Source organism: Salmo salar, chromosome ssa26 (assembly GCF_905237065.1).
Source record: "Salmo salar chromosome ssa26, Ssal_v3.1, whole genome shotgun sequence".
In the NCBI taxonomy this organism is placed as follows: Eukaryota; Metazoa; Chordata; class Actinopteri; order Salmoniformes; family Salmonidae; genus Salmo; species Salmo salar.
The window spans coordinates 8,383,402-8,395,000 of NC_059467.1; the positions used below are offsets into that span (position 1 = coordinate 8,383,402).

The 11,599-nt window shown below is 48.4% G+C and overlaps 1 protein-coding gene across 10 annotated transcripts in view; it reads right to left on the reverse strand.

The window, feature by feature from the left end:
* The window catches only part of LOC106587075 (neuron navigator 2), a 332,866-nt gene that overhangs the window by 35,327 nt on the left and 285,940 nt on the right, over nucleotides 1–11,599 (reverse strand). For all 10 annotated transcript variants that reach the window (XM_014175004.2, XM_014174998.2, XM_014174997.2 and 7 more), the window contains 3 exons: nucleotides 3,653–3,782; nucleotides 2,498–2,810; nucleotides 1,372–2,092 (listed from right to left, as the gene is read on the reverse strand). In XM_014175004.2, coding sequence (XP_014030479.2) covers nucleotides 1,372–2,092; nucleotides 2,498–2,810; nucleotides 3,653–3,782 — 1,164 coding nt within the window. The remainder of the gene's footprint in view (nucleotides 1–1,371; nucleotides 2,093–2,497; nucleotides 2,811–3,652; nucleotides 3,783–11,599) is intronic.

Below are 11,599 nucleotides of genomic sequence, written 5' to 3' on the forward strand. Positions count from 1 at the left end.
GGGGCATTGTCTTGCTGAAATACGAAAGGGCCTTCCCCAAACTGTTGCGAAAAAGTTGGAAGCACAGAATTGTCTAGAATGTCATTGTAGGCTGTAGCGTTAAGATTTCCCTTCACTGGAACTAAGGGGCCTAACCCGAACCATGAAAAACAGCCCCAAACCATTATTCCTCCTCCACCAAACTTTACAGTTGGCACTATGCATTGCCCCCATGCACAAAGCAAGGTCCATTCAGAAATGGATTGTCGAGATCAGTGTGGAAGAACTTGACTGGCCTACACAGAGCTCTGACCTCAACCCCATCAAACACCTTTGGGATGAATTGGACCGCGAGCAATGCCTAATTGCCCAACATCAGTGTCCGACGTCACTAATGCTTGTGGCTGAATGGAAGCGTCCCCACAGCAATGTTCCAACATCTGGTGGAAAGCCTTCTCAGAAGAGTGGAGGCTGTTATAGCAGCAAAGGGGGGTCCAACTCCATATTAATGCCCATGATTATGGAATGAGATGTTCAACGAGCAGGTGTCCACATACTTCTGGTCATGTAGTTTATGTGGTTATCCCACCTTGCTATTTTAAGATGAACTATAAGTCGCTCTGGATAAGAGCGTCTGCTACATGACTAAAATGTAAACGTAAAATATGTAGGTAGACAGACACAGAGAGAGAGAGAGAGAGAGAGAGAGAGAGAGAGAGAGAGAGAGAGAGAGAGAGAGAGAGAGAGAGATACGAGACACAGAGTATTGTAGACACATTTCTGTTTTAAAGTCATTTCTAGTAAGCACCCCTATTGCACACTATTGAGTAAAGGCTTGGCGGATTATATTGAAGTAACTTTTGAAACATTACATTAGCATACCCCATGACGTTGAGCCAAAAGACGGGAGCCACGTCCCAAATGGCACACTAATCCTTATTTAGTGCACTACACTTGTTACAGGGCCCCGTTTGGGACATATCCGGAGTGCGTTGGCTGTTGAGATGGTAGGCAGGGTGATAATATAGAGCAGGATCTTCAAAGCCGTATTACCCATAGAGATGAATGATCCAGCCCGGCAGTGATGAGGTAAGACTCTGCTTGTGTTACTGTGCACATATAAAGACTTGGCACTATGAAAAGTGTGGGCTCAGACCTGGCAGCTGAACAGAAATGCTGAAGGGATCGTTTTCCTACAGCGGACAGACATGACCTTTGTGTATGGATGTGAATGTGGGTGCGCGTGTGTGTGCGGGTTTGTTGCGTCGCACGAGGACTAGGTTTCAGACACTGTACTGTACTGTAAATGGGTGTCATTAATGACCACACTTAAGTGTGAGTGACATATCTCTGCATCTGAGTGTGAGTGCGTGAGTGTGTGAGGTTGTTCACCTGCGCAGTGTGGGTGAGGCAACCTGCTGTCTCCCTGTGAGAGGTACGTTGGAAGCCCCTCCCCTCAGGTTGTCCACGCCCTCTGACACGCCCTTCTCTCGGTCCGTCTGATTGGCTAGCGAGACCCCAGTCCCACTTCCATTCATTTTCCCAGTGTTTCCCACGTCTCTGCTTTTACTGTGAGTGGTAACGGAAAGCACGGTCGCCTCGATGCTGCTGGTCGATGACCGGTTTCCGTTACGCGCGGCGCCGGACCGGCTGGGTCTCGGAAGGCTCCGGTACTGCAGTGTGGAGCGGGCGCTCACCGAGAGGTACCCGTCGTCATGGTGACCTAGACCGGACCCCACATCTTGACCACCGACCTTTACCCCACCGGCTAGGGATCTCGTCCCTGACTTGGGCATCTTGCCAAGAGTCGCTGACCCGCTCGTGATGGTGGCGCCACTGGCGGTAACCATAGTAACCATCCCGGAACTCTGCTTCTTGAAGCCAAATGTGCTGGTGGGGGTGCGGGAGGTGAGTGTGTGTGACTGGGAGTGGGGTTCGGACAGGGCGTGCGGGTGTGACGTGCGGGCGGGGGCAGCGGTGGAGGTGGAGGAGGGGGCGTGTTTCTTGGCCTCGTCGTCACTGCTGCGTCCGGCGTCGGAGGGCGAGCTGTGGAGGCCGTCGGAGCGAGGGGAGAGACGGCCCTTCTCGGACACCTTGACGTCGTCCGTTTTACCTACGCGTACACAGGATGGGACATACAGCAGGGGTTAAGGTCAGAGGAGAGTTTGTCCTGGTTGTGGTGTTTCAAAGGCTTAATGGACTCAAGATTCAGACCACCCGAGAGAAAATGACACTTAGAGACACACACACACACACACACACACACACACACACACACACACACACAAAGGGAGAGAGAGACACACATAGACGAGAGGGAGACGTACAGAAACAGTGCATATTGTATATATATATACACACACACACACACACACAGATGTACACAGCCGGACGGACAGACCGACATAAGGAGATGCACTGCCAAAGAAACATGAGCACGCACAGAAACACACACGCAATCGCAAATGAGACAAATACCCAGACAGCAAAACACTGCCAGGACAGGAAACACCCGAACCTGTGCTGTGCGTTTTCATCGCAGTGGACCCTGACGTTCCAGTAGCTTTAGTCCTGGGGTTGGTCACCCCCACCTGAGCACTCATACCCTTCCTCCAGGACCCTGTGTGTGTCACAGAGGGATTCTTCCTTTGCGAGCCCACTTTGTCTGACTCGTCAGACAAGTCAGAGGGGTTCCGGCGGGTCCACTTGGAGCCCTGGTCCATCCTGCTGACCCCGCTCTCCGACACCCCGTCTAACCTCCTGACCTCGTCACCTGACCAGGCGGGGCTCGGGTTGGTAGAGGCCGAGTGCTTCTCGGCGTCCGTCACAGGCTGGGGACACACAGAGGATGAGAGAAGAGGGAAGTTCCGATCTATTTTATGGTGCTATGGCATGGGAATATATGGGGATAAAATGAATGGCCAATCGGGTTGAAGTTAGTAACGTCCATAAGTGCCAATAGGGCCGTGATGGTAGTGGCCACGAGAGTATACCGATTGTGGACAAAAAAATCAGAAAGCTCTTTGGGGCCTACCATAAGTGAAGCCCTACTCAGCATGCGATAACCTCAGCAACTTTAGGGATCCAATATGGAGACAGTTTCTATGGAAAGAGACTATATTCATCCAGTGCTGGGTCAAAGGTCAACTACCACTGGGAGAATATGGTCTTTGTACAGCCTTCGTTATCCTACATCAAATACCCACTATCATTAAACGAGTGTTATTGTACGGCGGGTGTGCGTTACCCAGACATCCCACCCCTTCCCAAAGCCACCCAAAACAGCTGAGAGTAGTATCACTTCTCAGACCGTTTTTCTGTTGCTTCTTAAAATTGGATGTTTAATGACTTGAGGCCAGTTCAAACATGAACATTAGTCTAGTCGGTTCACACGTCTGCCACCCAGAGCAATACTACAGGCTCATATTCCCTTCCAAACATCATTAACACACTCTGAGCTAAGCGGGAGAGAAGAGAAGGGGGAGAGGAGAAAGAGGGGGAGAGGCGGGAGTGTGAGACTGTGCAGAGAGTCTATTTGTGTGTCCAGCCTGGCGCTGTATTTGTGTGTGTGTGTGTGTGTGTGTGTGTGTGTGTGTGTGTGTGTGTGTGTGTGTGTGTGTGTGTGTGTGTGTGTGTGTGTGTGTGCGTGCGTGTGTCTAGCCTCCACACTGACCTGTCCGTTGAGGGCCTTGCGCTGTGCGGCCGGTGTGTTGGCGTAGGAGCTGATGGAGGAGCTGGTGTTGATGTCATCTGTGTCGATGGTGTCACTGATGCCACTGCTCACCGAGCTGCTGTCATCCCAGCTGGAGAGAAAGAAGGGAAAGATTGAAGGTTTAATAAAACAACACCATTTCAACCAGGGCAAAGAGGATAAAGAGAGGAGAGGTGTGATGCCAACCACAGCAACGAGAAGAGAGGCCAGGACATACCCAAAAGGGATTGGTTTAAAAAAAGGAAAAATCGTACTAAATGTGCCTTTAAACAGATAGCTCATTTGTAAACAGAGTTGAACAAGGGTTCAACTCTCCATTAAATCAGTGTTACATTTTCTACTTTAGAGCCTTTATTTTGTTTCCAGGCGTGGAATCGGCTGAATATTGGGAATATTTCACATGGCATTACCATACCTCCATGGAGCAACACATACACTAGACCGACAGGAGGGTAAGCTCTCCCGGAACAGGGTTGGAAAGCGCTGCTCTAGACAGTAGACAGCAATGTATCACTCATTCTGGCTCGGAATATGAATCCCCATAACAGTGTAGACACCCTACTAGCTTAGCTAAAGCTATGTGACTGTACAAGCTGGCTGGTGGACCCACAGAGATAGGAGGGATATTTTATGTATGAGCGTAATCCTGGGTGAATGGGTGAAAACACGCCGTCTCGCTCTGCACCGGGGAGAAAAGCCCTGTTAAGAGGCAGGGTGAATTTATGACACGGCTCACAGTCAGGCAGCAGCATAAAGCCCCAAGCTGTCTGGAAATCTCAGTCTCTCTCACACACACACACACACTGACTGGAGCTGCCCATCAAACACAGGAGACTAGGAGACTAACCTTGAACAGGAAGGTAATTTTTTACAGGCTGTGTTTGTCTAGAGAGACTGGAGCGACTATGGATGAGACAGGACAAACGTCAGTTTTAAAAGGACCACAGGTAGGGCAAAGAGTTAAAAGCAGGCTTGACAACTATTGAGCACACGCACAAGCTGAGCGGGTGCCCACACACAGACACACACACAGACGCTATTGTATCCTGGTGTTCGGATTAGAGTCATCCAGGGACAGATCCATCACCTCTAATGTGACAGACACACACAACCCTGTCGCTAAAGACACACACAGAAATACATCAGCGTGTCCACGCTGACTTTGGCTTAAGCCCAGGAAGCATCTATCCTCATCTGCAGACAGGGTGATGTCATGAATCATACTTCAGACACACACACACACACACACACACACACACACACACACACACACACACACACACACACACACACACACACCTTTTACAGCCTACTGGGGGATCTCACATTAACACATTCTCATCATGCAGATCTGATGTCTATAAAAAGCACTGCAATCTGTAGCTTAAGCTCTGAGGCTCGGCTGCTTTGAAGTTGCCTTGAACCCACAGTATATCTGCGCTCGACAGGACTGCAGACAGACAGAGCGAAATGGTGAGCGATTTAGACTGACCACAGCCGTCTAAACATGCTCACACAGCTCATGGGGGAAAGTCCCCCCCCCCACACAGACAGACAGACAGACAGACAGACAGACAGACAGACAGACAGACAGACAGACAGACAGACAGACAGACAGACAGACAGACAGACAGACAGACAGACAGACAGACAGACAGACAGACAGACAGACAGAGAGTAAAACATCACAGACCAACTGAGAATCTAAGGTTTGTGTCCATATTTAAAATCTAGAATCCTTCTGAAGACATAGAATATCCCAAAAAGAGCCATCACACACACACACACTCTCTTTACCTGGCCAGAGTTCCTGGGATGCCGCGGGAACCTGAAGTGTGGGGGAGAATGCCGAGTTGGACGGAGAGCTTCATGAGTCCATACCGCTGAGTTACACGCTGAGCTTACAACCTCTCTCTCTTTCTGCTTCTCTCACTCTATCCCTCTCCCTCTGCCGGTCTTACTCTCTCTTTGTGTCTGCCTCCTCCCTCCCACTCCCACGCCTTTATCCCTTGCTCACTCGGGCTCTTTCTGTGGCCCTTTCTGTGACTGTGTCTTCTGCACTCATCATCCCTCCCTCTCCCTCGTTTCTCTCTCTCCTGTCGCCTTATCTCTTCTTGCTTATTCCCCCCCCCCATCTCTCTTTCTCTCTGGACTGAGTGAGGGAAGCGTGAAAGAGACAGAGTGTTCTCCCATGGTGCTTGTAATCGGATCTTCCCCAAGCCCAGTTAAGCAGTTCACTGTTGCAGCCAGACCAGTAACATTACAGCACCACGACATCTCCAAAATAAGACATTCCCAAATCCTATGGAACCAAAAGAAGGCATCTTCAAAATCACTCAACAACAGTATGAAGCTACAGTCCCCTCATAGTACGATCATAGCCACACAGACAGACTCGACCACACACATACACACAAAACACTATTCCTTACTATCAACTAAGATATTCCCAATTCCAACATTCCCAACTCGGACGTTCCCAACTTCCCATCCATGTAATATGTGTCAGTGTGTGTGATCTCGGAGTTCCCAGACAGATCCACCCTGACTAACTGACATCCCATTACTAATTAGAGAACAGCCCAGCAACATGGCCCGAACCCACAGCCTACTGCTGGCAGCGCAACCTACATATTAACTACCGCCCAGCCATTTAGAGCCAATCAGAAAGGACGATGACACTAACCGCGGCCAACCCCCATTGAGCATAGTAAAGAGTAGCAGTTCCAAGCATGAAACTCTAACACTGAAACGTCAGAAAGTTATGGGTTCAATTAATGTGCGTGATTAGACTTCAATCAATTCAGTTGTCTTTTGTGTTGATTTCTGAGTGGGGAAATCTCTCTTAGTAAGGCAGAGACCTTCACAGCTGTGTTTTAGTTTGTAGAAATGGAGTTAAATGGATTCATTGGAGAATTGGCCTTTGGGATTAGGTTAGGCGTACAGACAGACGATTCTCTTTATAAAAGTATCTGGTGGGAAAAAAACTTAAAAACACTGCCTTTGTAAGTACCAGGCATGATCATGACGGTAGAACGGGAGCGAGTCCTAGGAGACTGCAACACTGACACTAACCTTCACAAGTCCCCGCAGCAAATACTCTTAGAAAGTTTAGAAAAGGAAAGGTAACAGAAGGAGAGTAGGAGACCGAGGAGAGAGAGATGGAGAGACAACAGGGGAGAGAGAGATGGAAGGAGACAGTAGGTGTTAGAGAGACGGGAGAGAGTAGGGGAGAGAGAGATGGAGAGACAATAGAGGTTAGAGAGACGGGAGAGAGTAGGGGAGAGAGAGATGGAAGGAGACAGTAGTGGTGAGAGCGATGGGAAAGAGACGGGAGAGAGTAGGGGAGAGAGAGATGGAAAGAGACTGTAGGGGGAGAGAGATGGAGAGAGACAGTAGGGGTTAGAGAGATGGGAGAGAGTAGGGGAGAGAGAGATGGAAGGAGACAGTAGGGGGGAGAGAGATGGAGAGAGACAGTAGGGGTTAGAGAGACGGGAGAGAGACAGTAGGGGAGAGAGAGATGGAGAGACAATGTATGCTTGGGCGGTATACCATATACCGGGGTATTTGAAAAAAAGCCATGAGATCAATACCGTCAAGTTATTTATTTTCAATAAATGGGACTTATTTCTACTGACTTTTTAAGTTAATACCTGCAATCAACGTGTGTAATATGCTAGGAGATGAAGCAGATTGCGTTCTTCATTTCACCTGTCACATTATTTGACATTATGAAGCTTACCGTAGTTCCCCAGAACAGTTGAGCCACACGTTCGTTGTTAAGAGCACAACAAGAGAAAGCGGAAGCTGGTGAGTCCATAGCGTTCTAACGGCGAGTCTCTGTCGTGCAGCGCACACGAGGTGATTAAGTTACACTTGTACGCAATTCACTACTAAATGTCTTACAATGGCTTTCTGCCGCGTTTTAGAAGTCAAAGAGCTCTGTTATCCGAGCTATCTGCACAGCTGCCATTCTTTCCCTGTGCTTCCTACTAGCGTTTTATTCCTCCTCTACTATTCTCTCCTCTGCTCTGTGTACACATGCTGCTCTTCCTACCAGAAAAGCATGCATCACAACTTTGTTTATTTGCACAATTTCTCTCGTTCACTTTCGCTTGTAAATGTCCACACTCACCGAAAATGCCATTTGGTAGCTACTAACTATGCTTGTATAACTTTATGAGCTGGATTTGCCTGTCTTTGCAATTAGTTTATGTTCATTTTTGCTCAATAGCATTTAGCTAACAGCTTACTGTACGTGTGATTTCGCTATTACTTGGCCTAATTTTGTTTGGATTTGTAACGCCCTGGCCATAGAGAGGGGTTTTTGTTCTTTATTTTGGTTAGGCCAGGGTGTTACATTGGGTGGGCGTTCTATGTTCCTTTTTCTATGTTTTTGTATTTCTTTGTTTTGGGCCGTGTGTGGCTCCCAATCAGGCACAGCTGAAGTTCGTTGTTGCTGATTGGGAGTCACACATAAGGAGCATGTTTTGCCTTTGGGTTTTGTGGGTAATTGTTTCTGTTAGTGTTTGCACCTGACAGGACTGTTTGGCTGTCAGTTTTCTTGTTTTGTTTGTATAGTGTTCTTTCTGTGATTAAATATTCAATGATGAACACTAACTCCGCTGCACCTTAGTCTACTCTCTCTCACGACAGCCCTTACAGGATTTTGGTAATAGAGGCCCAATGGCTTTTTTTAGTGCCCCTTTGTGTGCTATGCCGGTAATACCGTAAATCCCGGGATGGCAGAAGAACAATATGAAAATCTGGAGACAGAAGGAGAGAGAGAGACAGTAGGTGAGAGAATACTCTCTGAACTGACCCAAATCAACACATTCCTGGGCTACCGCCTTAGTTTCTCCACTGTGTCCCCTAAGATAGCCCTCTGTTTTCACACACAGGTCAGGGATCATAAACCCTGCTGTTATTCAACTGGGACCACTGACCAATGAGAAAAAGCTGCCGTTGGGGCTGGACCCATGGGAGTGTCCGACAGCATCCTGAGAGAACCTTCTGTTTAAGTTGTTCTCTGTTTGTTTCGTTTTTCTTATTATATATGTGTCTCTGGGGAAGTGTGGTTCTTTTAGCTCTGCCCATATTGTTACCCGGCTCAGCTCACTCCAACTCTTACATACATTTCCGCATGCACTTTGCCTCTCCTGAGTCCGTAGGTGTCACGTCCTGACCAGTAAAAGGGGTTGTTTGTTATTGTAGTTTGGTCAGGGCGTGTTTGTTTAGTGTGTTTCGTATTTTTTTTTGCTTAATGTTCTATGTTAGTATATTTCTATGTTCGTTCTAGTTTTTCTATTTCTATGTTTAGTTATTGGGTTGACCTTCAGTTGGAGGCAGCGGTTCCTCGTTGCGTCTAATTGAAGGTCCTATTTAATAGGGGTGTTTGTTCATTGGGATTTGTGGGTAGTTGTTCCATGTATAGCGTTTAGCCTTACAGGACTGTCTTCATCATTGTTTGTTATTTTGTTTCGTGTTCACGTTTTCTTCTAATAAATAAGAAGATGAGTATACACATTCCCGCTGCGTTTTGGTCCACTCAATACGACGAACGTGACAGTAGGGGAGTTGCAGCGATGGGACAAGACTGTAACTACAAATTGGATATCACGAAATTGGGGCGAAAAAGGGGTACAACAACAACAAAAATCCTAAAAATGATACACACACACACACTCAGACATAGACATTAACCTCTGGACAACAAGACATTTCCTCAGTTTAATGGGGAGCTACCGTTACTCAGACTGTTGTAGGATCAGATGACTAGTCCTGTAGACTGCTGTTAGAGACAGTGTGAGTGGATGGGGACACGGGGTTACAGGCTAGACATGAGCTCACTCTAATATATATCCCTGACGGGTGAGTGGTCACAGATGATATCATGGGGAAGGAGACAGGTGAGGCTTGCACACTCAGAGACAAGCGTACATGCACATGCACGCATACTATAAACCCCATTAATCCGTCGCGCTGCAATGCATTCTAAGACGGACTTTTTTTAAAAATGGAAATAAAGTCAAGGACGAGAAAAGAGTCTTGAGAGGACGTTCAGTCATATACCCGACATCTGCGACATCAGCGACGGGCACAAACAAACCAGATGTGTTTTTAGAAGTGCCCCATCACTCTAGCTTGGCTGCACCACTACTGCCTCGAGACAAAACCTCCAAACTAACCCTGACTCCAAACCTCCTCCAAACCTATTCTTTAGCGTAGACAGCCAGTAGGAACACAAAGCTGTGTGTGTGTGTGTGTGTGTGTGTGTGTGTGTGTGTGTGTGTGTGTGTGTGTGTGTGTGTGTGTGTGTGTGTGTGTGTGTGTGTTGTATCTAAAGTATGTGTTTGGGTCTGGGCTGTGTGTGTACTGACTGAGCTGACTGTACACAAAACCGCTTTTTGGCTGTCCCTCTGTAAACACCACCTCTGGCCCCTCTCTACACAAGGAGGAGTGAGGGAGACGGGGGACGGGGGGAATGGGGGAGGGCAGTTTGAACAGGACCCTGGGGATTGGGTGTGAGAATAGGGGAGGGAGTGAGGGAGATATGGGAGAGATACAGGGTGAGGGAGGGGGAGTGTGAGAGTGAGGAAGTGAATGGGAGGGAGGGAGGGAGGGAGGGAGGGAGGGAGGGAGGGAGGGAGGGAGGGAGGGAGGGAGGGAGGGGGGGAGGAGTGAGTGAGTGAGTGGTGAGTGAGTGAGTGAGTGAGTGAGTGAGTGAGGGAGTGAGGGAGGGAGGGAGGGAGAGAATGGCGGGAGGAGTGAGTGAGTGAGTGAGTGAGTGAGTGAGTGAGTGAGGGAGTGAGTGAGTGAGTGAGTGAGTGAGGGAGGGAGGAGAGGGAGGGAGGGAGGGAGAGAGGGAGAGAGGGAGGGAGGGAGGGAGGGAGGGAGGGAGGGAGGAGAGAGAGAATGGGAAGGCATAGGGGAAGAGAGAGGGTAAAGGAGCGGTGGAGGGGATCTTGGACGGGACAGGACTCAGTACATTCCTTCTCCTTGTGGACATTCCGGGTCAGAGTCGTGTGGTGGCTAAATGACACAGCTGATCCCGCAGCACGGAGCAACGACACGACTACTGGACGACTGGACGACAGGGTCAGGAATGCAACTCTTCCTCTAGTCTCTCTTTGGTTCTCTCTTTCTCTTACTCACCCTAGCCTCATTTCTAATTTTTCGAGCTTGAGTAAACATATTTTACGTATGAAACAAACATGACCTAAAAACGACATGAAACGCGTGTTACATTCTCAAACTTTCTCTCTTGCACACAAACACCCCTTTCTCTAACTCTCTCTCTCTTTTTTCTCCCTCCCTCTCTCTCTATCTCTCGCTCTCTCTGCGTTGAGTCAACCCGACTTACCCTGATCCATAAAAGAAATACGCCCAATACAGATGTGGGATACACACCACCGCACGCAGACACGCACACAAACCGCACACACATACACAATCACAAAGCACACACACTGATCGAAAGGACCCAGGGGGAGGCAGACATACCAGTGTGGAATTTCACATTGACAGAAGACACACACACACACACACACACACACACACACACACACACACACACACACACACACACACACACACACAGACCATACACACATACCAGACCATACACACATACCAGACCATACACACACACCAGACCATACACCAGACCATACACACACACCAGACCATACACACATACCAGACCATACACACACACCAGACCATACACCAGATCATACACACACACCAGACCATACACCAGATCATACACACACACCAGACCATACACCAGATCATACACACACACCAGACCATACACACATACCAGACCATACACACATACCAGACCATACACCAGATCATACACACACACACCAGACCATACACACACACCAGAGCATACACACA